The sequence below is a fragment of the Heterocephalus glaber genome, unplaced genomic scaffold (assembly GCF_053883595.1).
Source record: "Heterocephalus glaber isolate CG9 unplaced genomic scaffold, H.glaber_assembly_v1.0 deba00001498, whole genome shotgun sequence".
Taxonomy (NCBI): domain Eukaryota; kingdom Metazoa; phylum Chordata; class Mammalia; order Rodentia; family Bathyergidae; genus Heterocephalus; species Heterocephalus glaber.
In genome coordinates, this window is record NW_028258321.1 from 4,901,847 (window position 1) to 4,927,586 (window position 25,740).

The window sequence follows — 25,740 nt, forward strand, 5'->3', positions numbered from 1 at the left end:
GTGGGGACAGCACAGTAGTTAGGGTACACACGCTAGGACCAGGGAGGTGGGGTTCCAAGATTGGCTCCAGCCCTTGCTGACTGTTAAGCCTTTGAAGAGTCATTTAACCCTCGGTCCCTCAGCTTTTCTGACCCTTGTAAGTGGGGTCAGCCAAAAGACCTGCCTGTAGGATGGCAGAAAGAATGACCTGAGATAAAGTGAGAAATCCCTGAAGATACTGAGTGAGGTAGAGATCCTAGACACAGGAGCTGAAACATTACTAATTAGGCCCCTAACAATTTGACTCCAAGGGGAAATAGCCAGAGATTCTTCCTCATGTGGGGACACAGGTTTCTTTCTGCCCATTCATATAGATTTCACTTTCACCAAATGCCCCACGCAGTCTGCCTCCAGAGTATAATTACTGACCCATTTCCTCCTACCAACACTGTTAGGAAAACAGCGTTTCTAAAAAAGTAATTACTGGTTGGGGCCAGGGATTTAGCTTAGTGGTTCTGCCACCTGCCTCACAAGCACAAGAACCCAAGTTCGATCCCCGGTACCCAGAAAAAAAAAAAAAAGTAATTACTGGTTGACAGTTTTTCCTTGCTCTTGGAAAGAGGCATCTTTCAGGGCCCTAGTGGGACACAGGGCTTTCGCATGCATCCCAGGGCGTGGTCTGTGAACGTCCTTTTGGGTACCTGTGCGCGTTTGATCCAGGAACACACCTCCCAGCCCTAGGGAGTGCAGCCGTGTCCAGTTCCTAAGGTCCGTAAGGCCCTGTCAGATCAGGCCCCCAGGCGTACGCTTGTCACAAACCTGGTATTAACCATGTTTGCTGGGTGGAATTGTAAGTTTTCCATCCAGAGGCCCTCAGAGGCCCTCAGAGGTCGTCTGCCAGGATGATGAGTATCCACGCTCATTTTTGCCACATTCTGGTCAGGCCCAGAACAGACATCATTCATTGATCAGGCACTCTCATCCCACACCTTTGGGAGACATCGTTAGTCGATCGGAAGCCCAGACATGGTCTCAGAACCTTTGTAAAACTCAAAACCAGGTGTCAGCTGGCATGGCCCCTTGACATGAAACTGACTGGAATTCGGATTCCAAACTGACTAGGACTCCAGACCTAGAGGTGAGGAGGCAGAAAGCTCCTGCCCCATCAGAGTCGCTGAGAGGGCTCCTGGTAGAAGGTGGACAGACAGTGCTGGTGTCAACAGCGGAAGACCTCCCTGGTCCGCAGAAAGGCCCACAGCAGCCCTGTCTCGGGCTGCGCTGCTGCCCGGAGCCCGGCCTACACCGCCTGCCCGCCCCTGCCCTCCTCGTTGAATAATCCGAGGTGGGAGTGTCTGAGTCGGGCACACCACGGCCACTGCTCAGAGACCCACACCGTGTTCTCCAGGGATAAGGTGTCGTGCCAGGGTGCGCTTGGCGTCACGTCACGGAGGCCTTGGGGTGCAGCCAGCGCCTCCTTCTCCTCCTCCTCTGCTCCGAAGCCCACAGGCCAGAGCTAGCAGCTCAGCTCTCTCCCGCTGGGCCCCACCCCCTCCCTGGCTACCAACCAGAGGTTGGCTGGAAAGAGTATGAGGCCTCCCCGTCCCCTCCATACTGGAGAATGCAGGGAAGGAAGCTCTCCGGTGGTGGGCAGGTCAGTGTTCTGTGTGTGTGCGCGCGCGAGTGTGCCCCAAAGCTTCAGCTATGATCAAGTCACTCCCTTCTGACCAGAGGGACTCTCGTGTCAGTCTTGGCACCTCTGAGGGAAGAGTGCCAGCCAAGTGCCTGGCGCCGTGGTCGGTCCTGGGGACTCTGAGGGGAAGAGCCGGGCTCCTGGCCCTGCCTGAGCAGGAGCTGTCAGCTGGCGGGTCAGGGCGGGGCAGACTGTGCCACATAGGCGCTGCCCGGTGAAGGTCCCCAGTGTAGACTTGCCAGGACCCCTGCGTGCTGTGGCAGCCCATCCAGCGTGTGCAGGCAGCTCTTGCCCTGGGACCCAGAGGTCCTGGGATCCTGGACTTCGTACTTCCTGCTGATGACAGCAGTTGGTTTCACTTTGACGCCTGGGGAACTGGGCATGTGGGATAGCCAGCATGAGGTCCTGGAGCCTGAGTCGGGGACTTTCTAAAGGAAGATGGTTGGTTCATCCCTCCGGGAGGTGATCTGTCACCTGAGAGGTGACTGGGAAGAGCCAGCCCTGCCCATTCCCCTCAGTAGAGTCCACCATCCCAGGCTGGACCTAGACCCAGGTGATTTCAGGTCGCTATCCCTGGGCCTGAGAGATGTGTCTTCAGAGTAGAGCACTGTGGGAGCTGCTGGCGAACTGAAACTGCTCTCTCTAAGTCCTTGGTTCAGCTGGGTCCAGGAAAGGAACCCCAGGTCCCCTAGAGACTTCCATCACCTTTAGAGAGACACATCAGACTCTTCTAAAGGACTGGGCCATCTGGCTGGTGCCAGATTCCCAGCATCTGAGTCGGGTGGGAGCTTGGAGAAGGCCATTGGACAGGACTTCTTGGGTTTGGGCCACAGGCCTTGTAGCCCTGGGCCAGGAGCCCCCACCATCTCCTCTGCAGAACGACTCTGCCTGCAGAACCCGCCTTAGGAAGTGCTTCTGGGACTCTAAGGAGACAAAGCCCAGGATGCCCATACCTGGAGCAGCTTGGAGCCCTCAGGAGAAAGGGGCTCTGGGGGCCCTGTGAACACTGTCTGCCCCACCTGTCTGGAACACCATCCCGGCCATGAAGGGTCTTGGGTACCTCAGGCTGCCATAGATGAACGCTCCGGGGTTGGCCAGGAATGGGCCTCAGAGCTGGCTGGGGCTTGGGTCTAAGTAGGGCCTTTATCTGGTCTGCAGCAAACAAGGTGGCAGGTCAGCCTCCCCGGGAATCTGAACTCGGGGCTGGCTGGTGAGTGGGGAGAAGGCTGGGAAGGGGCAGCAGGCCCTTGATCCCCGAGGCTGAATAGACCACATTCAGATATGCCTTAAAAGCACAAGACCCTTGGGCCGGGGGTTTAGCTCAGTGGATCTGCCGCACCACCGCCTGCCTCACTAGCGAGAGGACCCGAGTTTGATCCTGCTGCTGAGTGGCCCGAAGAGGGTGGCTCCCGTGACAAGCAGGCCGTTCTTCCCACTCCAGCTCCCAAGGGCATCTTTGTCCCCAGAGGCATAGGCTTGTTTTGTCCTGAGAGGCCCAGGGCCTCGCTGCCCAGCTTGGGGCAGTTTGAGGAGGACTCCCCAGTGGGAGGGTGGAGGGAGCCCCGGTGTGCTCCAGGCAGAGGTGGGCTGGGTGGTGATGTCTCTTCCTCTCTGCATCCAGCAGTAGTGCGGTGGGGCCCCGGGCGGAGAGACAGAGCCAAGTGGTAAGGAAATGGTATAGGAGGACTCCACACTGTGGCTTCCATGCCTTGCTTCGTCGATCTTTGGTGCTTATTGGGAGAGACCATTGCTCTCCCCACTCGGGCCTCCATCCCCGCCCAGAGGAGGGTCACTGCTTCCTGCCTCGCTTGCCCTCCCCTTTCTCCTCCTCTAGCTGGACAGAAGACCCGGTTTCATCAGTCTGCCATGGGCCAATCTCTCCTCACCCCCTCCAGCTGTTCTCCAGAGCCACACCTGCCTCCCCTCGGGCCTGCTAGAAATAGCTGTGAAGGGGGCCAGTGCCCAGGAAGGGGAGCGGCTGTCATAGGCTCCAGCCCCGAATACCCAGCAGCTGTCAGTGATCTGGCTCAGGTAGCTTTGGGAGCACGTTGGGGCAGGCTTTGCTGTCCCTGGAGGGGCAGCTTTCTCTGTCCCAGCCTCTGCCCTCAACACGAGGGCAGGAGGGGAAGCTCTTGACCCCATCTGTGGAGCACCTGCTAGGGCGAGTCACTGCACTGGGGTGGGGCTGGGGGTGCGGAATCTGGAATAGGAGCTGACCTGCAGGAGGACTTCCTGGACAGGCCAGCAGGCCAGCCTCTGGGGGTCTTGGCTTGTGAGGCACACACCTGGGGCCCTGCCTCCGCGTGCTGCACACCGGCTGCTGTCTGGACCCTTCCCAGGCCCTCCCCTCCCTTCTCCCCTCCTCCCTTCCCGACACTTCCTCTTCCTCCCTTCTCCTGTCTTTTCCCCATCCCTTCCCCCTGCTCTGTCACTGCACCATCTTTTCCTCTCTTGTACCCACAGCCTCCCTGGCACTCTGGTCTGGCCCCTTCCAGCTGTTTCTGGGCGCTGCACTCAGCTTGTTTTTGCTATTATTTAATTATGAAAGTTTTCGATCCTACAGAAAATAGTATAACAGGCATCAGTGACCTAGTGCCCAAAGTTAGTAGTGTAATACCGTGGCACTATGCATCACGTCCTTTCTTGGGGTGCAGATGGAGAAGGTATCTGATAAATGCTAGGTTCCCTCCCTCCTGCTTCGGTGCAGAGGCTGTGGAGCTGGAGGGAGGGCTGTGGAGGGCTGGGGTTCCTGCGCCCGAGACGGGGCTTGGGGCAGAGGGTTCCTCGGGAGCAAGGTGTGGAGGTGGGACTGCCTAGCCGGGGTGCGAAGAGGCCAGGGTCTGCTGTCAGGGGACGGCCTGGAAGGAAGCAGGGCTGCTCTCCAGTGCCCAGAATTCCAGAGCAGCCAGCACCTTCCCTGCTCGCATCCCTCCTCCCCTCGGGAGCTTCTAGCATGGCCGGGAAGGCCAGGCACCCAAGGTTTCAGGGCTGCCTCACACGGCTTTCCCAGCAGTGCTGTAGTTTTACTGTTGCGTCCGGAGGCCTCTGTCTCAGTCTGGGCTCCGCCCTGCCCACCTCTTCCCTCGTGGGGGAAGAGGCACTGAGAAGCCCTTGCCCGAAGGAGGCCTCCCGACCTGGAGGAAGACATGAAAGCAGTGATACAAAAGCTGTCACACTCCCCTGGCTGCCAGGGTCAGCTGTGAGGTGCCAGTGGGGTTCAAGCCATGTTGGGACCCCCAAACCTGGCCTGTCCCGTCCAGCGCTTATGCCTCCTCCGAAACACAGGCTTTCCACCAGTCAGAATGGTGCTCGAGAGCATGAGTCTGATTGTACCATACCCCTGCTGAAACCGTTCCAAAGGACTGGGTCATTTCAGGATGATGTATGAACTCCTGTTCTGTGCCCAGGCTGCTGAGCCCGTCTGGACCCATCTCCCTTCTCCTGCTCTCTGCGCTCCAGCTCACTCCGTTGCTTTGCTCTATTCCTTGGGACTCCGAGCACAGTGCTGCCCCAGGGCCTTTGTCATCACTGTTCCCTCTGCCTGGAGCCCCTTTCCCCTGGGTCTCCCAGCAGCTGACTCCTGAGCACTTCTGCCTCAGCTCCCTGGGCCTCTCAGCAGCCTCCACCTCCTCAGAGCACCCTGCCTGGCATCTTCAGAACACTTACACAGCCTGTCACCTTAGTAACCACTTGTTTGCTTCTTTGCTGTTGCCCTCTTGCCTTCTTCTGAGCGTGAGTTCTAGGAGAGCAGGGCCTGCTTGGTCCATGACTCCTGTGTCCTGGTACCTGGAACAGTGCCTGCACACAGCAGGTGCGGAGAAGCCTCTGTGGGGTGAATATTGAGTGGCTGGCAAGCTGCGCGGAGTGCAAAGAACGGCGAGAGAGGCTGTGCCCTGTCCTCTCCTCCAAGGGCAAGCTCTGTCTTGCTGCTGCTGCTGCTCCTGCTCCTCCTCCTTCTCCTCCTCCTCCTCCTCCTCCTCCTCCTTGTCCTCCTCCTCCTGCTGCTGCTCCTCCTCCTCCTCCTCACCATCTTTGCTCAGAGGCCAGGCTGCTACTGGGATTCAGTTGTTAAAGGCTAGATGGAGCCAGGCCGATGGCAAAGAACAGTGCGGGCTGCTCAGCCGTCTCAGGCAGACAAACCACTTCATGCTCTCATTTAAACACAGGTCTTTGGTGCGGCAGGTCCATAGTGGGCTCATGCTTTGCGCTTCTCCCAGCTCTCAGCTGATGTCCACACTGCTGGCCTCAGAATCCTCTCTGGAGTCGCCACAGTGTAGCATAGTGTGGCATAGTGGAAAGGTGAACCGGACAGCCATCTCCTGCACTCCTTTCTTTCTTTTTTCTGTCCACATGTGATCTTTGGACAGAGCCACTTGGCCCTGGGCCTCTGTGGCTGGGTGGAAATGTGGCCTGGTGGATTTGGGGTCTCTGTGGAGAACACTGTTCCAGCAGCGCCTCCCAGAAGCTGCCCCGGAGAGGTGGTGAGCTTGAAAGGTCGGCCACATGTCGCGGCTGACACTTGTTCTTCGCAATAAGCCAACTTTGTGTGTTTGCGTGCTTTCTACAAATTTGTGGAACCAGGATCTCAAGTTGTGGTTTATTCATCTGTGGGGACTTTTTTTTTTTTTTGAAGCTAAATTTTATTTTATTTTAATTTTTAAATTCTCTTATTGGTCCATTTTAGGTATACAGTTCGTTTACATTTATCACTGGGTGCTTGTACCTGCACATGATGGATCTTGGTTCTTATTTTTCCCCATTACCTGTGCGCCCTTCACCCCCTCCACCCTTCCCTATTCATATAGATTTCATTTCCATTTTTTTCCTTTTCTCATAATTTTTCCTTTCCCTTCTTTCCTTTCCCCTTCCCCTCCCACTTCCCCTACCCCTTTGGGCCTTTTCCTATTTCAAATTATCAGTTATTCATTTTAATCATTTTAATCCTTATTTACATTTTCAGTTTCTCACATTAGAGAAACTATTCAGTATCTACACATGTGTGTCCTATTTATTTCACTTAACAGTATGTCCTCGATATGCATCCATTTAGCTATAAATGTCTCCAGTTTCTCATTCTTTATGGCTGAGTAGTACTCCATTTAATTAAAAAACCACATCTTCTTTATCCAGTTTCCAGTCGATGGGCACTTGGGCTGTTTCCAAGCTTTAGCTATTACAAACTGCCGCTATACACATGAGTGCACATATATTGCTGAGGTACGATTTTTTTTAATTCTTTGGGGAAGATCCCCAGCAGGGGGATAGCTAGGTCAAATGGGACCTCTAGTCCTAGTTCTTTGAGGTATCTGCATACTGATTTCCACAGTGGTTGCACCAGTCTGCACTCCCACCAACAACAGATAAGGGTTTCTTTCTCCCCACACCCCCGCCAGCATTTGTTATTGGTTGATTTCTTGATAGCAGCCATTCTTTCTGGGGTGAGGTGGAATCTCAGTGTTGTTTTCATCTGCATCTCTCAAATGACTGGTGATGTTGAACATTTTTTCATATATTTATTTGCAGCTTTTACTTCTTTGGGAAATGTCTGTTCATTTCAGATGCCCATTTTTGAATTAGGTCTTTGAATTTTGGGGGGGGGGGTCTGATTTTTTTCAATTCTTTATGTATTCTAGATAGTAGACCTTTGTCTGAGGTACAGCTGCTAAAAATTTTTTCCACATTGTAGGTTGTCTCTTAGCTCTGTTGGTGGTTTCTCTTGCAGTTCGGAAGCTTTTTAATAAGATGAGATCCCAGTTGTTGATTCTTTGTGCTGGTTCCCATGCTACTGAGGTTTTGTTTATAAAGTCTTTTCCTATGCCAACGTCTTCAAAAGTTCTACCTAACTTCATCTGTGGGGACTTTTAAAGGCCATCTGGCAGTTCCTCCACCCTTCTTTGCCCTCCTGAGGCATACTGGGCATGCTACAAGCTGTATGTGTCACTTGGTAGATCGGGCTAGCAGGAGTTGGGAGACGTGACATCTTGCCTTGTGCCAAAGTTCAGTTGTGCAGGAAGTGTAACTCCTGACTTCACTGGGTCTGGGAATAGAATTCTTAGGAAGATTTTACATTTTATGTTGTCTTCTCTCTTTCTGTTTGAGTCAACAGACCTTGATAAGTTCCTTTGTATTACCCAGGACTAGTGAACTGTGTAATAAATTCTCTGTGGATCAAGAAAAGAAGCGTTCATTTTCTGCTCATGTTCCAGACCAGACCAAGTCATGGGTGGGCTCTACCCTAGGCCGAGTTCAGGAACCTGACTTCTCCCAACTGGTGACTCCATGCCACATGGAGTTTTTTATCCATCTGGAAAGTGGGAAAGAATATGTGGAGGATTTCTGGAAGCTCATGTAGGTTAGAAGCTCCACTGGTCAGAATTCAGTCACACGACTCCACCTCCCAGCTAGGGAGGCTGGACAGTGTGGACTACATGTGTCCAGCTGTATGTCAGCTACAGTGATGGGCAGTGGTCTCCCAAGACAGACATTGCTTCCCAGACACTTGCAGGCTTTTGAGGGAGACAGGTGCATGAACAAATCTTTACAACATGGCTTGGTAAGCTTAGTTTTAGAAGTGCAGCAAATCTGCCGAAGCCATCTAGAGGAGGGCCCGCAGCACAGTGTGTTATGCAGGGTGGGGACATGTGAGGTAGCCGGATACAGGACTGGACAGCCCAGCCGGGACAGGTCACGAGCAGGCAGGCTCATGTCCTGTGGGAAGCAGGGAGCCAACGACAGGTGTGCTGCAGAGACGAAGCCATCCCAGGGGAGCTAGGTGCAGCGACACTCGGTGTGTATGTGGTGCTCTCTTCACTGGGGCCTTCCAGGAGGTTTCGGTCTCATGCTGGGAAGTTTCTAACAGGAGGACTGGGGGCAGTCACCTGAGGCTTGCAGTACTCCTGGCCAGAGCTCAGGGCCCTGCTTGGCCTTGGCCAGGTCTGCCTAGCAGCACAGGCCACGGTGGCAGCTTCCAGGATCTTTGAGGAAGCTCTTGCATCCTTTCCTGGGTTCCAGGCTGGCACAACCTGTTGTTTCCTGGGGAGGCCAGGGCCGTGCTGACCACTCCACCCCTACCTTCTCCTGAGTGTATTCTTTCCTTTTTCCTTTTGCACCAACTTTTAGGGGGAAGAAAAAGCCTGAAAGGACCTTGACTGATTTGGCATAAAGAAAAAAAGAATAGGGAATGGAGATGCTTGGAGACAGGAAGAGAAAGCTAGGATGTTGGATTGTCATTCAGATGCTTCCCGTTTGGCTTCTCTTTCCAAGAGGCCCATCAGGAGGAGGACACTTTGGGCACCAGCCTTGGAATCTCACTGCCTCGAGCAGCAGCCTGGGCCTGGGACACCAAGGGTTTGTCTTGGCCTCATTGCTGTAAAACATGCTGGCTCTTTGTCCCAGACTTTGGGCTGAATTTGACCCCGTGGTGGCCGGGACATTTTGGGAACCACAGTTCTGGGCCACAGGAGGATGAGAAGAATCAGGCAGCCCTGCGGCTGGGTGTGACAGGCGGGAAAGGAGGTTCAAGCCTGCTCTCCTCCCTCCCTCTCCCCCTTCTTCAGGGCCTCTTCCTTTTTATGGTGTCCTTGGAGGCCCATGTGGGAGTGGGAAGCGTCTGCAACTCGGGGTGGTTGGGGGAGCTTGGGAGGGTCTCTGGAAAGATGGGGGGATAGCTAGGGAGCCCAGGAGAGAGCACAGTAACCACACCAGGACCCTGCCAGGAAACGCCCCCGCCCAGGAAGACCTCTTTCTCCCAGGGAGGGGGGGTCACCGCCCACACCCTGGCCTGGCACCAGGCTTCTCTGGCCGCCTGTGCTCCACACACATGTCTCTTCCCCCACTCTCCTGCCTATATCCTGGCCAGATGTGTCTTTCCTCAACTTTCAGAGAGTCCCTCCTCTGTTCAGCACTCTCCAGGGCCTCCCTATGGCCTGAACAGGAAGTCCAAGTTCTTCCTCCCAGTCTCAAGTGACCCTGCAGCTCACCCTCACTCCGCCCAGCACACACCCTCCTGGCCTAGCTCACACTCCTCCTGCCCCTAGGAGCAGCGGGCAGCCGGAGCTGGCACACCGGGTGGAGCTCCAGATGCATGGTGGGAAAGCTCATCTCAGGCATGTGTGCCCTGGGAGCTCTGCTCGGTCCTCCCGGGACCAGGCTTAGAGCTGGCTGAGTCCAGCCTCTGACCCCCACTCTCAGGCACCAGCTTTCCAGGTGGTCAGCTGCCCAGTGTCACACCCCTTCCTTTTGCCCAGTGGGAGCTGAAGTTGCCCGAGGGCGCAGGAGCCTGCAGAACTCAAGAGCCCTAGGAAGGGAAGGGCCATGAAGTTAGAGGTGAAGGGTCTCAAAGGCTTTTCAGCCACTGGCAGTGAGGGCTGGGTGGGCCTGGCTGATAGCTCTGAGGAGTTTCCTGCAAGCGGAAGAGCTGAAAGATAGCACTGGAGACGAGATGATACCTTGGAGTCTCTGCAGGGAAAACCAGTGTCCCTACTTGGCCCCATTTTATAGATGAGTAGATCAAGGCTCAAAAAGTCAGGATAACCAGGCCTGGCATTCAGCAGCATCTCTTGAGTGTCTTCTCCGTGGGCTTCACTACCGCTTGGAGACAGGCAGGGCCGTGCTGCTGAGGCTGACAGCCCTAAGTCCCTGGCAGGCCGGACCTGGAGCCCTTCTCTCGACTCCAATCCAGCGTTCATTCTCCTGTGCAGACCATGGCTCAGCAGGCGGGGTGCAGGGCCTGAGCCCCCCAGGGCAGGCTCAGGGAGGAGAGGGTAGCCAGGCTGCTTGGGTACCTTGTGGGCATAGGGGAGTGGGTTCCTCAGGCTTGAGGCGGTTCCTGGGATAGCGCTGTCGGCGTGACTTTGATTTCCTCTCTGTGTGCATCTCGTGGTAGGGGTGAGCTGTTGGCCCAGGCCCCACCGTGGTAAACGGGAACCACATGCCCTGCACCCATGTGCCTGGAGCCTCTTCCACAGTCTGGCCCGTGCACCCCACCTGGGCAGCTCCCCTGGAGTCCCAGACCCCTCAGGCCCACCTGCCCCTCCCAGGGTCACTGCTGCCTCTCCGAGCACAGGGCTGAGCGTCCTAGGCCTTCCCTGGCTTTAGGGACACAGGCTGGTGTCACGACACGAGAGTGGTGACCACGGTGGCTCATGCACGGAGCACTTAGAGCCAGGCTCTGTGCCAAGCACTTCACACACGTCAATCTGCTCGCCCTCCCTGCAGTCGTTTCTGTCGCTGTTCCCGATTGCAGATGAGGAGGCTGATTTGTCCAGATCTGTCCAGCTCTGCAGCATTTCTTCTTTGCATTTATTAAAATGGTGAGCAGGCACCACTGTGAGTTCCAGTAGAGACTTTTGGTGGTGCAACAATTGTTACCTGCAGCTTTAAAGCATGGTAGTATTAGAGGCTGAGGTCTTGAATGGTCCCCCGAAGTTTATCTGTTGAAGTCTTCTGCCCCGTCAAGATGTGACCTTGTTTGGAAAGAGTCCTTGTAGATGTAATCAGTTGAGATGAGGTCATCGTGGAGTAGAGCAGGCCCCTAACGCACTGTGAGTGGTGTCCCTATTGAAAGGGGGCATTTGGACACAGACACCATGGGCAGAGGGAGGAGGAGGTCATCGGGGATGCTGCCACAAACAGCAGGGAGACGGGGTGGAGCCTCCCACACACTCTGAGAGAAGCGCTCTGCCAACACCATGGTCCCTCATTTCTGGACTCCAGATTTGTGAGGCAATAAACTTGTGTAATTTAAGCCACCTAGTTTGCAGTACTTTGTTATCATGGCCCTGGAAACTAATACAGTTCAAACACATATACCCTGATACACTTAGAATTTAAAGACAGAGCAAGGGGGTCACAAGCCAAGGAATGCAGGTGGCCTCTAGGAGCTTCCACAGGAAGGAACCCCCACCTAGAGCCACCGGGAGGAGGCAGCTCTGCTTTCCAGACACAGGGCTGTAGACTGCTGGCCGGCCGGCTGTTAGTGAGCCTTGCTGCCCCAGCAAGCCTCTGTGGCTCTCACCTCCCAGTCCCTGCCCAGGGATCCCAGCCTCTGGATCTGAGCCTCTGGAAGTAGTGGCCTTTCTCCATCTTCCCATTTCCAGTGCTGCCCCAGGATGCTATGGAGCTGGCACATCAGGGTCCGCCCTTACCGCTGCTGCAGTCAGCTGTGTGGTCATCTGCAGAGACTGGGAGAGATGGCTGAGGGCCTCCACCCTGGATCCAGCTCCTCTCCCCAGCACTTCATGCAATTCAGGAATAAGTCCATTCAGTCCCATCTGTTATCTTAGAATTGGATCATTTTTCTGTCTTCCCTGCCTTCCCTATCTCTCATTTTCATTGAAGTGTGGTAAAATATACAAACATGAAGTTTACCATTTTAGCCTTTTCAAAATGTACAGTTCAGTGGCATTGAGTATATTCACATTGTTGTCTGACCATGATACTAATCCTTCTTCATAACTTTTTCGTTTTATTTGCTCTTTTTAAGGCCTCATATCTTCCAAGAGTTAGTTTCTTTTTAATGAGCACATGAGAATCCTTCAAGTTCCAAAGGTGTGCCTCTCTGACTTCCTCTTTGATTTTGTGTAGGACTTCATATTTGTTGTGAACACTGACCATTTTATTTCTTCCTTTCCAGTCTGTAGGCCTCTCATCTGTGTGTGTGTGTGTGTGTGTGTGAATTAGTACAGAAACAAATGTAAATGAGAGATGTTCAAGACCTCTCTTACTGAAAACAACAATCCATTGCTGAATGCATCAAAAGAAGATCTAAATAAATAGAAATATTTACCATGCTCATGATTTTGGAGTCTCAATATTGTTAAGATAGCTGTTATCTTAATTACTTTTCTCTCATTGTTGAGGCAAAATACCTGACACCCAAAATTAAAGGGGGAAAGGTTTGTTTGGCTCACAGTTTGTAGGGATTTCAGTCCATAATCAGCTGGCTCCAAGGCAGGGTGAAAGGGACTGTTCATGGCAGCAGAAGCAGCAAAAGCAAGAAAGGACCTTACAGGTTTTCTGTCCCTTGTATCCCATCCACACTACAGGGATCTGGGCAGTGCCAACCTCACTCGTTTAGTGGTTTAGTAACCACACGCCCTTAATCCCAGCATCACACTCCAGATTCAGCCACCTCATCCTCATGAGGCTTTGGGGGACATCTAGACACAGCCATAATAGCTGTCTCCCTAATTGACTTGTAAATTCAATATAATCTCAATTTTAAAATCCCAGGAAAATTTTATACTTTATAGAAATTAATCAGTTTATTCTAAAATATGTTTAAAAATGTGAAGGATCTAGAATGACCAAAGCGATTTTGAAAAAGTTTGATTTCAAGGCTCACTAAAAATCTACAGTAATCAGGAAAGGATGGTGGTGGTGTCATATAGAGAGAGTTCATGTATGGTGTTCAGAAATAGACCCTCATATATAGTTAACCAATTTTTGACAAAGAAGTCTAGGTAATTCAATGGAAAAGGGATAGTCTTGTGAAACAACAGATTGTTCTGAAATGAGAGGATATCTATCCCAAAATATTATCTATCCAGGTCTGAGGTTAGATTTAATTGGTGTCTTAGTTACTTTTCTCGTTGCTGAGACAAAACACCTGACACCCAAAGTTAATAAGAAGGAGAGGTTTATTTGCCTCAGAGTTTGAGGAGGTTTCAGTCTGTAGTCGTCTGGCTCCAAGGCGGGTGGCATGGCAGAGGGCATCGCAGAGGAGAAACAGTCCATGGTGGGGAGAAAGCAGCCAGCAGTGAAGTAGCAAGCAGCAAATGACAAGCGACAAACAGCGACCCTCTTTCTGTCCCTTGTATCTTATCCAGGCTACCCATCCTCGGGATAGGCAGCACTCATATTCAGGGAGGGGCAGCCTTAGTCCTAGCATCGCACCCTGAATCAATCCCAGCATCACACCCTAGATCCAGCCACCACCAAAAAGCCCACTATGACCACAGGAGGTTTTGGGGGAACATCTAGACACAGCTATAACAATTAGAACAAAAATTCCACCGAACCCCCCTTCCCCTAAAAGTACGGATTAGCTACTAATTGCTTTAGAGGTGCAGTCCTGTCCCTCCCAAGTCTGTTGTTTATCTTTCTGTCACTTTGGCTCTACCAGGGCACCCAGACCATTCAAAGGTGACGGGTGCTTCCTCTTGGCAAGGAGATGAACTTGTACAAAACAGTAAATCACAGAAACCTCACCTCAGGGTGAGGTCATGAAAACAAGCCAGAAGTGCTGTTGAGATTCAAAGGAAGGAGGCATGACCTTCAGCTGGGAAGGTCAAGGGAGGCGTCTAGCATGTGTCACTGTGAGGTCATCAAATAGCAGAAGAGAATGGGGGAGCACATTTCCGGCCTCCGGGATGAGGACTAGAAGAAAAGCCGCATTTGTGTTATCGCCCTACTCTATCTCTGTGACGCTCCCTGATGCGTCCTCAGTGTGTAACACAGGAACTCCGAGGTCCTCAGCGAGTAGAGGGGACAAAGGAATTCCGAGGTTTCCTGTGATCTCTCACAGTCCCTCCGAGATTGGGTGGTCCGGTCTCTTTTTCAGGGGAATTTCACCACTGGCTTCTTGTAATATCGCCTTTGTTCCTGAGCTGGCTGTGGCCGCAGGGAGTAGGGTTGGAGGATCGGGGAACTCCACCCTCTCGGCAGGCAGACCCGCCAGGCCAGGCCAGGAGCGGGCCTCGTGGGTTACCACCGAGCCCCAGCAGGCCCGGCCACCCTCCTCCTCCCAGGGTTCCTTGCCTAAGCCCTGCCCCTGGAGATCAGCTGCAGCAGTGCGCTGTCCTGCGCCTCTCACGCTGTCCAGCCTTACCACAGACAGCTCTGGTCCTCCACACACTTCAGAGTTCTGACCTCGTTGCAAGGATTTCTCATCCCAAGAAGGATCCTGGTAGCGGGAGCTGCTTGTCTTCTGGCTTGAGGCAGAGTCCTGAATCTACTTCCTGCCAGCCGGGAGAGCCTTCCTTCCTCCCTGCCTGGCCCCCATCTCTACTTCTTCCTGGGAAAGGCTTGGCAGGGGATGGTCTCATGCCACTCAGCCTCGCACGTGCTCCGGGCGGGGAACATTTGCACTGTGTATCACCATGTCCTGCTGCCCCATCCTGCTGTCTTTGGGACCAAGGGGTGGAACTGGCTGCCCCGTCAGCCCCCATGCTGCCAGAGCCACACAGAGCCCACTCACTGCGCCTCTGTATTTGTTTGCTCTGGAGCCAAAGCCAGAGAGTTTGCTTTCTTTGAAAGGTGACCTGTGGGCACAGAAAATGCCCCGGCCACTGATTAGGTGGGCTCCCTCCTCCTGCAGACTGGGCTTCGGGGAGGAGTGATGGGGAGGCATCATGACACCCAGGCTCTGCTGATTCAGCCGTGGTGGTCAGTGAGTGACAGTGTGGCTGGGCTGGGACCTCCAGCCCAGTGGTGGGGAGCTGGCAGCTGGGGGCTCACAAGGGGACCCTTGACCCAGGACTCCCACCAGGTGGGCTTTACTGGTACAGGAAAAGTTGGACAGGAAGTGGCTGCAGTGTGACCCCCAGGAAGCCTTTTGGAGGAAAAGCCAAATCACCCAGCCTAGATGACAACCCCTGCTTTAATTCAGGGTGCCGTTTGGTTAGGAAGGCATAGGGAATGTGACTCACTTTGCCAGGGAAGCTGGCTCACCTCCTCCAGGAAGCTCCCAACTTCCTGCTTCAGCTCCTCCAGGCCTCTGGTACATCCTCATCATCCCCGTCACTGCTTTCTGCCCAGCACCACAACAAAGGTGCCCAGCCCGCTTCTGGCGGGAGGCCAGGGTTCTCCATTTCTCAACAGCCTCCCTCAAGTGAGTCAGGGGAGCAGATGTCAGGTTATAGCCTGTGAGAGCTGTCATGCCACAGAGCACCCTGTCCAAGAGAAATAAAATTGAGACATGCGTATCCCTCACAATCTTGTAGTAGCTGCTTAAATACGTAAAGAGAAAGTGATGAAGGTGATTTTAAGGTATTTTTATTTGTAACCAGATGTATCTAAAATATCATTTTGAGACCTGGAGTTCAAGACCAAGAGCATGGGCTGTAGATTTAGCTCAGTGGTGCCGCCGCCTGCCTTGAAAGCGCAAGGTCTCAAATTCGATCCCAGCACGAAAGAAAGAAAGAAGGAAGGAAGGAAGGAAGGAAGGAAGGAAAGAAAGAAAGAAAGAAGGGAGGGAGGGAGGGAGGGAGGGAGGGAATTATTATTTCAACATACAATCAGCACAAGCACTCTAGTACTGAGCTATGTCTGTAGCCCCTTTTTACTTTATTGTAAGATAAAGTCTCCCTAGGTTTTAAACTTGTGATCCTCCTGTCTCTGCTTCCCTAGCAGCTAGGACTACACGCATGTTCCTCCACGCCTGGCTAATACAGAAATTCTTAATGAGATATTTTACATCCCTGTCCCCCCATAGTCCAGTGTATATGTTACATGTGTATCACGTCTCAGCTCGGGCTGGTCGCATTGCAAGTGCTCACTCTCATGTGGCCAGTGCTGCAGTACAGACAGTAACTACAGAGCTCTGCTACTCAGGGTATGGTGCACAGACCAGTGACTTTCAACGGCACCCAAGAGCCAGGGAGAAATGCAGGATCTCAACCCCACCCTGGCCCACTCAGCCGGAACCTGCATTTTCACTGTGAAGCCTGCTCCAGTGCTATGGGAGCACCTTGGTGCCAACATTGCAATCTGACTTGTTCCTAGGACCTAGCAGGGGAAGGCGCACATTGCGTTTGAGGAAAGGGATGAAGGCGTGAATGTTCCCTCTCCTGCCCGCTCCTCTTAGTGTATTCCCTGTGTGCTGTTGGTAAGAATCTCAGAATGCGCAGTCTAATGCAGAATTAGAGAACTGGATATGCGGAGCTGGAGGGAAATTCAAGTTTCAGTCACCTACGTCCCTCAAGCTCGGGAGGGATACAGCACTTGGGTCAGGTCCCAAGCTTGTTGGGATGCAGTTGGCCCCGAGTTTCCTGAGGGAGGTGGCTCAGATAAGGGTGGGTTACTCCCTACCTGGGCAGGTTTCTGGGCCACCTTTGTCCTCAGAGAGTCTGTTTCTCTTTCTCAGAGACTGACGGAGCCATGGTTCGGAGGCCCCAGGCCTGGTGACTTGGGGTGGCTATCCAGCTATTTATTCTCAGTGTTCTACAGAAGATTCAAGACATTTAAAAATAGGCATGAAATGTAAAATACAACAAACTTTTCAAGAATTTGTTGGTATTAAGGAAACGTGCAGAGATATGTGGTCAAGGATGCTCACTCCGTGCTCCATCCCAGGCAGCCTAACAATAGGGGAGTGGATAAACTAGCCAAGGCCTGTGGAAACATTGCACTCTGTGTTGGGATTAAGGATACTGATAGGGAAGTATTCTTTGGCGTGGGAAAATGTTCATTAGATGGTGTAAAACCGTTGATGGGTTCGTTTTGTTTACACACATGGGCAAATGCCTAGAAAGAATATGTGGTCCCCCACTTTCACGTCCCATTTTCAGGGGCAGTTGATTCTTTTTCCTTTTTTGATCACGCACTGTTTGTATAATTTCTAGTTTTTCCTTCAGTGAGCATGAATTACTTATGTAATACAGAAATGTACAAAAATAGAGTATAGGGTAGGAAAAAGAGAATATAGAAGTTCTAGTCCCATAGAATTTATTTGAAAATGTATTAATTAAGAAAAAAATCCTAAGTAGTACTTTATGATGTTATGGCCCAACAGCTGTGTTTACCCACAGCAGCGAGTTATTAAATGTTTGAGAGTTGAAGTTACAGCATTAAAAACTCATGAGCCAGCTTCTTCTAACCATCTGTCTGTATTCAGGGAAGTGAAAGTTAATCATGCTGCAGTTCCGTCTTGTTTTGCGTGGAATCCACCAATGCCCCCCACCTTCATAGGTGAGGCTCAGTCGCCCAGATATACTGGGTAATGACTGTGCGAGAGGAACCCTAAAACCATGTGTTGGAGCTAAATGCATGGATGAATAGATGAATGGAAACACACACACCCTGCTAGCGTAGGACCTCTTTCATCACCTCCAGCACTAACACTTTGCTCCCAGATGCCATCAACAGGCTCCTCACTGGCCTCCCTGCATCCATCCTGTGGCCCATGCACTGTACTGTAGCCAGAGGCATCATTTCAAAGCACGAATGGGATCCTGTCTCTCCTGCACAAAGCGTTAGGGCTTCTCCTTCCATCAGAACCACCCTGAGTCCTTTCAGCCTCTGAGCCCCTTTGGCCTGGCCCAGGCAGCCTCTCAGATCTCACTGCCCGTTCACCACCCCTCTGCTCTCCCTCACACCAGGCCAGCTGCACTTCCTCTTCCCCTTTTCTGGAACATTGTCTTTCCAGAGTGGTTTGTGTCCCTGGTTTCTACGGGTTTCTGCTGAATCGCAATCTTCCTTGACACCCTAAAAAGTAACCCCTGTCTTACTCCAATACCTTACCGTACTTCACTTCACTTCATAGCACTTATCCCCCCCCCCCAACATACGACACGTGTGCTGCCTGTGTGCCTCTCCACCGGGATTTCAGCTCCCCAAGGACGGAGACTTTGTCTCTTTCACGGCCAGTGCTCTAAGTAGGTGCTCATTGAAAATGTGAAGGATTAGAGAAATACATGGACACCAGATACCCATGTAGGCGATTCTCCTTATTCTCTCAGGGAGGACCTAAGGCCCACCTGCGGCAGGTTCCCTGCCTTGCCCAGCTGGGGGAGCGGGACTGGATCCTGGCCCTAGCCACTCCGCTGCAGCTCCCACCTGTGCTCTGCGAGGACAGTCACACATGCAGAGCCCTGGTCCTGTCTGTCCTGCCTCCTGTGTGTTTTTCCAGTTCACACAGAATTTCAGCCCAGAGTAGCAGAAGAAAAACAGTTATTGCTCGAGAACCCTGAAAGCTCTTCCAGTGGGTCTGTCCCTGGGAAAACAGTAGTGATCCAAGGGTGGAAGTCAGGAAGCGGAAGAGGTCTTCCAGCAGTGGGGGGTACAGGATGGATTTGGCTTTGCAATTAAAATAACAGCTGGTGTGTTTCTGTGGAGCAGGTCTGGGAGGTGGGTGGTCTGTGAAGTTTCAGGTGGGGTCTGCCTCCATCCTAGTCCAGGAGAGTTTAGAAGGGCTGGCGGCTGAAGGATTCAGCCGTAGATGAAGTATGAAAGAAATCGTGCCCAAGAAGCATCTGCAAATGCCAGCCTGGCCTGAAGGCCTTCCAGTCCCTGGCCCAGTCTCCCTTGGGTGCCTCCCAATGCCTTCCCTGCCCTGAGAGGTTCAGACACCCGCTTTGATGCACGGGGAGCCCTGGCCTCCTTCCTCTCATGCCCCATATGCTTGGGTAATCATTTGTGAAATGAGGGATTTCAGGCGTCGCACATGCATGTGACTGCAGCGGGTAATGGAGCAGGTGGGGAATGGATGCCGAAGGCTGTTCTCATCTGAATCCCATCTTTCTGTCTGGCTGGCCCTGCAGATGCAGCTTCTGGATAAGTTCCCCATTGAAGGAGGCCAGAAGGACCCCAAGCAAAGGATCATCCCCTTCCTCCCAGGTAAGCTCAGGTGGAAGGTGACCTCCAGAAGGGTATCCTTAGGCCATCGGAGGCCGGCTGCTAAGCCAAGGGTCTGGCCTAGAGAGCTGCATATTAACCATTCCCCAGGGTCTCTCTGACTTTGAAGGCCACTGTCCTCTGAGCAGCTCCTGCCATCCCAGGACCATCTTTGCTGGCCCCTGGCTTTTAGCCTTGAAGAGTTCCGCTATCTCCATAGGGAATCTCAAATTGAGCACACTCCCTGGGCCGGAGCTTCCGTAGGCCCCACGCCACCATTGCAAGCTTATGTAGCATGCTTGTGAACAAGCAGATACAGGATTTGAGCCCTGCTCTGTCTGGCCATAACACAACACCATTTTGGAACCCGTTTCAAGCAATCAATTTTGTTCTATAATTTGGAAGAAAATGTCTTGGGTATGCCATGACCTGCTATTACCATGTCCCAAGTTTGTGCAGAGGTCTGTAGTGTAATTACAGAGTGCTGCTTTATTTATTATGGTGTACAGATCTCCCAAATGAAATGTGTGCTATCATTTCCCCTGAAGACTGGGATTCAGGGAGGGTGAGGAACTGCTCTGAGAAGTGGCAGAGCTGAGGCCGGAATTCAGGGCTCTGGCCCACACCTGGGCTCTGCCACATGGACAAAGCAGTCTCCTGCTATCCTGGTGACCTACCCTGCCCCAACCTAATGGCCTGGCCAGGTCTGAGGGGAGCTCCCTTCACGGTGTGATGCCCCCCGGCCTGGACCCCACAGGCCAACCAGCACATTAGGGGGTCAGCCAGATCCTTAGCCTGAGCCCTCTGCCAGCTGCAGCCAGTACCAACTGGTGGGCCTGAGAGCAGAGCTGGCCCAGAGAGTGGCTCCTCCCTGCAGGGTGCTCCTCCCGCTCTGCTATCCTGGGAGCAGCAGCAGACAAGAGTACGTCCTGCTGCCTGTCTCGGAATTTATGCTAAAGATGGAAAGAGATAGTTGGCAATCAGAAGAGCACCAAACCCCACAGCCAGGGCAAGACCAGAGCCAGTCAGTGAGGGCACAGGAGTCTCAGCCCTGGCCTCCTTCCATGGAGGCAGAGCATGGCTTCTCCGTTCCTGGGCTCCAAATTGCTCTGGCGAGCCTTTGTGCTTTGCTTGGCTTTTCACTGAGTCTTGAGGGAATTTGGAATGTCCAACATCCGGGGCTGTGATAACCCTGGGTGTGAGGCCAGCATGGTGCCCTGTTGTAGGGGTGGACCTGGCCCTGCAGCAAGAGGCCTGCTGTTTGCTAAAGAAGAAGCTGCTGTCTCTGCTTCTTCTGGCCCAGGGCTCCAGGGAAGAGAGAACTCCTGGTCATCATTCAACCAGTGATGTTTGGGAGGGGGTCTGCCTGTGCCCACTGAGGGACATTGTCATCTAAGGAACCCTCAGTGGGGGGGAACAAGACCACTCCACAATCAGAATGGCTTACGGCTGGACGTGTCCCTCTGGACCAAGCAAGTCCAGCCGTGACTGGACCAGGACCCTGGAGAGCAGAGAGCTCATGGTGAGTGAGCCCAGGGAGTTGGCAAAGGCTTCCTGGAAGACGGGGTTCCAGAGTGGACCCCTGAATGATGTGGAGTGGAGGGCTGGCTTCTGTACTGCTGCCACCCTGGTCCCACATCTCAGGAGTCAGACTGCTGGGTTCCCCCCAGAAACCCTGGCTTTGGCAGTTACTAGTTGTATTCTCATCTCTATGCCTTACTTTCCACATCTGGGAATGGAGATGTTGTCAGGGATAAAATGAATCAATGCATCTCAGGTGCTTAGAACTGTGGCTGGGCCCTAGTCCTTGCACATGCTGTTAGGGTTCATATTTAGACATCCTCCCAACACCTCAAGGACTCCTACATGGGGCGTTTGGGTGGGATTGGATCATGAGGGAATAGCACTCAGTGGGTTTAGTCCACTGATGAGTTTGTAGCTAAATGTGATGTTGGGAAGTGAAGCCCAGTTGAGGGGTGGGGTGGGTCACTGGGGGAGTGGCTGGAGGGGTGCCTCTCCCTCCCCCTCTCCCTTGATTTCCTCCGCTTCCTGTCTTCTCTGCCAGGAGCTCTTTCTCCTCTGCCCTGGTACCCTGCCTTGGAGCCAACTGACTATAGACTGAAATCTCTAAACACTCTGAGCCAAATAAACCTCTCCTCCTGAGAGTTGTGGGTGTCGGGTATTCTGTCCTAGCAGTGAGAAAATGTTATGGCTGTGTCTAGATGTCCCCTCAAAGCCTCATGCAGTCATAGGTGGGGCTTTTTCAGAGGTGGCTGGATCTAGAGTATGACTGATTCACAGTGTAGTGCTAGGATTAAGGGTGGGTGATTACTAAATCAGTCCACTGATTGGTTTGGCACTTCCCTGACCCTGTAGCCTGGATACAATACAGGAACAGAAAGAGGCTCATCTTGCCTCTTGCTTGCTTTGCTGTCTTCTGCCGTCCATGAACTGTTTCTCCTCTGTGACGCCTGTCTGCCGTGCCCCCCTGCCTTGGAGGCAGCCAATTATGGACTGAGACCTCTACGAACTGTAAACCAAACAGACCTTCCCCCCTTTGACTTTGGGTGTTGAGTATTTTGTCTCAGCAACAAGAGAAAAGTAACTAAGACAGAAAGTAACCAAGACACAGGGCTAGCATTTTATGCCACACAGTCACAAATACAACTCTCTTTGAGCTGAGTGAGGTCATTGCCCCACGTTAGTGACTAGGAAATTGAGGCTAAGGGATGCCCATAGACCTGCTGGAGGCGACACAGCCCGGAGGTGGAGCCAGCACCAGACTCTTTTCGGTCCTGACTCCTGGGACAGGGCCGCCCACCACATTCGCTGCCCCTCAGCACAAGGCCCCACTGCTGTGGGACTGCGGCCCCGGCTGAAACACAGTTTTCTCCTAGAGGATAAATGCTCCTAGGGCGAGCATGAAAGCAGGCACACGAAGCCCTTGGCACAGCGCTTCTCACAGCCAGTGCTCAACAAGGGCACCTGCTAATACCGAAAGTCACCTGCCCATTTCACTGCTGCCTGCTGGGAAAGGTCAGGCACAGGACTCCTTCCAACCCTACGTGTCATGAGGAATGAGATCCACTCCGGCACTCTCTCCCTTTTCCTGGTGTTGCTTCCCCTCTGCCTCCCTTTGGCAACAGCCACCCTAGCACTGTCTCCTTCGCTTGCTCACTCTCCAGGAACTTGCCGCGGGCACTGCTGGCCTCCGGAACACGCCTGGGGCTCTCCAGCCAAGTCCTAGCTCCTTCTGCTACTGGCAGCTGCCTTGACCCCTTCCTGCTCCACTCACTCTACCACTCCACACCTTGGACAGGAAAAGGCCTGAGGCAAAAGAACCCAACACAACCAGAAGGAGGCTGGGAAGAGCCAAGTGGGCGTGTGGATTCCCACCCCACCCCTGGATCAAAGAGGCCCCAGAGGTTAGGGACCAGAGAAGGCCAGGATGAACTTGGCCACTTTGGCAGAGCCTGAGCCAAGGGAACTTTGGAGGGCACGCGTTCCTGGTGAATTTCCCACAGCAAGGAGGCAGGAAGGGGAGGGTGGGTGGAGAAATAAGGCAGAGATGTGGGGCCACTTAATCTAGACTCGTCCTGATGCCTGAGGGCCCTGGAGGGTGGCTGGAACCGACACGGACCCTTCTGGGGACATCCGTCATTCGTTGTTGGCCCTACAGGGTGCAGAGTGTGGGCAAAGGCACCCCTAGTGGCCGAGGCCATGCATCTGGGAAGGGAGGCAGCTGTGAGCTGTGGGAAGCCAGTAGCCATTGATAATCTCTCAGCACCTGCGGTGTCACCTGAGCCACTGTGTCTACCTCCTTGCTTCTGGGGATGGCTCTGAGGTCACCTGCCGATCCCCTGATGAGCATCAGAGACTCAGCTAAACCCAGAGAATGGAAATACTCCCACCACCCCAGGTGGGTTAGCAGGCAGCCCTGGGGACAGCTGTGCCAGTCTTTTGCCTCAGCTGAAATTTCAGGGCAAGGAAAACCCAAGGGGAGGAAGCAGAGAGCATGCATTATTTCCAGAAAGGTCTCAGTTTTAATTCCGGAGTTGCAGCTCTGTGATGAGCTTTTCTGCTACCTGGGACAGAGCCTGGAGATATTGGTAGCATCAGTTCCACTACTCTTTCTGACCAGCCTGGCTGCAGGCTCACAGCTGGGGCCTCGTAGACACCTGGCTGGTACTGGTGAGAGAGAAAGCAGCAGAACTGAGAGAAGACAGGGAACCTGTGGCTTGCTTACGGACTTTCTCAGCTGCCAGGCAAATTCTGGCAGAAAATCCTACGTAAGAGCCGGGACAGAATGCAGACACAGACTAGATTCTGTCTAGGTCGGGGTGGCCCAAGTTCAGGTCAAGCTTCGGGGTTTAAAAATGAGACATTCCCAGTTTTCGCCTGTGGCCAGAGGTGGGGCTGACCCCAGACAGTGCCCAGTGGCTCTTGGGGAGTAGACAGGGTGTTGTGCATGGCACTGGGGCAGGGGAGGGCTTGAGGCCCAACAGAGTGGTAGAAGGAGAGCCAGTGCAGTTACTGACATTTGCTTGCCAATCAAATCGGGGTTTGCCTGGGCAACAGCCCTTAGCGGCCCTGAGCTGTTTGCACCAGGGCTGGAACCGGCTTTTCAGACCTGGGGTTGAAGACTGCCTGAGTCACCAGCCTCTGTGAGGCCCGTGGAGCCCGCGGGAAGAGTGCAGAGACATTATGTGGGAGACACGACTCCAGGAGGGCACCCCACCCGCCTCCGTCCCTGTGGGCCGAGAGTCACCTCAGGGCCTGGACACCCTGGGAGTGGTGGTAGCCGCAGGAGCAGAGAGGGACTTCCTCCTGGCCCAGCCTCCAAGCCCCACGTTATGCAGGGTGGGGACACGCGGTCTCTAACCTTAGCAGCCTCCCTCTGAGGCAAGGCCCCTGTCTCCCATTTCTGCCATGGGGCCAGACGCACAGCCAGTGCTGTGCTGAGCCGTGTTGATGGGTCGGTGTCACGTGCAGACGCCTGGCTTTGTGCTAGCTATCCATAGCCTCACTCCAGTCTCTCTGCAGGGCATTGTCCCCACCTCAGAGAGAAGTCAAGTCACCTCCACCACTGTTCAGCACTAAGCGGCAGAGACACCATGCTTCTGCCATGCCCTGTGTCTCTCCGAGGCCTAAGAGTTGCCGCAGCCTGCTGGGGCTCGGCTCTCTCTGCCCCTCCTCTCTTGGCTCTGGTACCTTCCAAGTTAGGGCCTGAGACCAAGCACCCACTGTCCCTCCGCTGGCTGTCATCATGCCTCGTGCACCAGGAGAGCCCTTCAGGGGTGGGAGGCGGCTGGAACCTCCTGGAGACTCGGGAGACCTGGGAGGGCTCCCTCATTCCACTGAGCAGCTGAGGTCAGAGCACCGAGTAGTCCACTTTTTATTTTCATTTATTTTGCAGTTAAACAATTTAGTGTATTATTGCTTTGATATGATTAAAAATAAGACAGCCCCCAAGGCTTTCAGAGCAGTGTCTTTATTTAGTTATGTTAGTCTTCATCTACCAGGACTGGCTCTTTGGTTTCCTAAATCACAACATGTTTTTACCTTTTATTTTGAAATAATTATAGACTTGCAAGATGTTACAAAAATACTGGGCATGCTACATTCCTTCCCTCCAACTGCAGCACCAGACAGTGGGTGGGTGGCCTTATTCCCATTGGAAGGAGGGGCCAGGCACTGTCACCTTCACCTGCTCCCCCCAGTGGTGGCATCTTACGTGACTTCTGGTATGTTAACCAGGCCAGATTGATGCTGGCACAGGTCAGTTAACTAGAGCGCAGACCCAGGTGCGCAATCCTTGTTATGAGATGGAGCATGCTGTGGAACAAGCATGCCGGCTGACAGCAGTCCCTGAGAAGCCTCAGGCCAGGTCAGACTGCTTGGCTTTCCTACCTCCAACAAGAAAGAAAGCGTGGGTGAAATTTGTTAAACATGGAGGCACATTTCTGAAACCGTCTGTACTAATTTGGCTGTTTGGCACATGTTACATCGTCTTTTAGCTGCTCTAAGTGGTACTCTGTTCTTTGGATTGCATATATTTTTAAAATTTAAGGTTGCTCCTAGCTCACTGGAAACGGGGTAGACCTGGAGCTGGGACATCAGGCAGTTACCTTGATCCCAGTCGGTAGGGATAGGAGTAGCACTGTTCAGGAACACTGAAGGGACTCAGGCCTTACCCTATGTGCAAGCCACCTAAGTTAGCTTGGCATGATTTCACAATGCCACAGAAAATGTGACTCCTGGGTCAGAGGTGAAAGAATTTTTAAAAATCTTTTTTATTAGTGCATATTAGTTGTATAGATTAAAGAGCTTCATTTGATAGATTTGTACATGCGTATAACACACTGGATCCTTTCCACTCCCGGTCATCCCCTTGTGCCTTCCTCTTCCTCCCTCTTCTCTAGCAGACCCCCCTTCTCCAGACCAAAGACTATCGCAGCACAGTAGCACCATGAGCCTCAGCCCATTTGCATCAGTCCTATTGCCTCTGCGTTCCATGG

General features: G+C 53.1%; 1 protein-coding gene across 3 annotated transcripts in view; it reads left to right on the forward strand.

The window, feature by feature from the left end:
* Nucleotides 1-25,740, forward strand: part of Sh3pxd2a (SH3 and PX domains 2A) — a 193,779-nt gene that overhangs the window by 52,364 nt on the left and 115,675 nt on the right. For all 3 annotated transcript variants that reach the window (XM_021245689.2, XM_021245687.2, XM_021245688.2), the window contains exon 3: nucleotides 19,150-19,225. In XM_021245689.2, coding sequence (XP_021101348.2) covers nucleotides 19,150-19,225 — 76 coding nt within the window. The remainder of the gene's footprint in view (nucleotides 1-19,149; nucleotides 19,226-25,740) is intronic.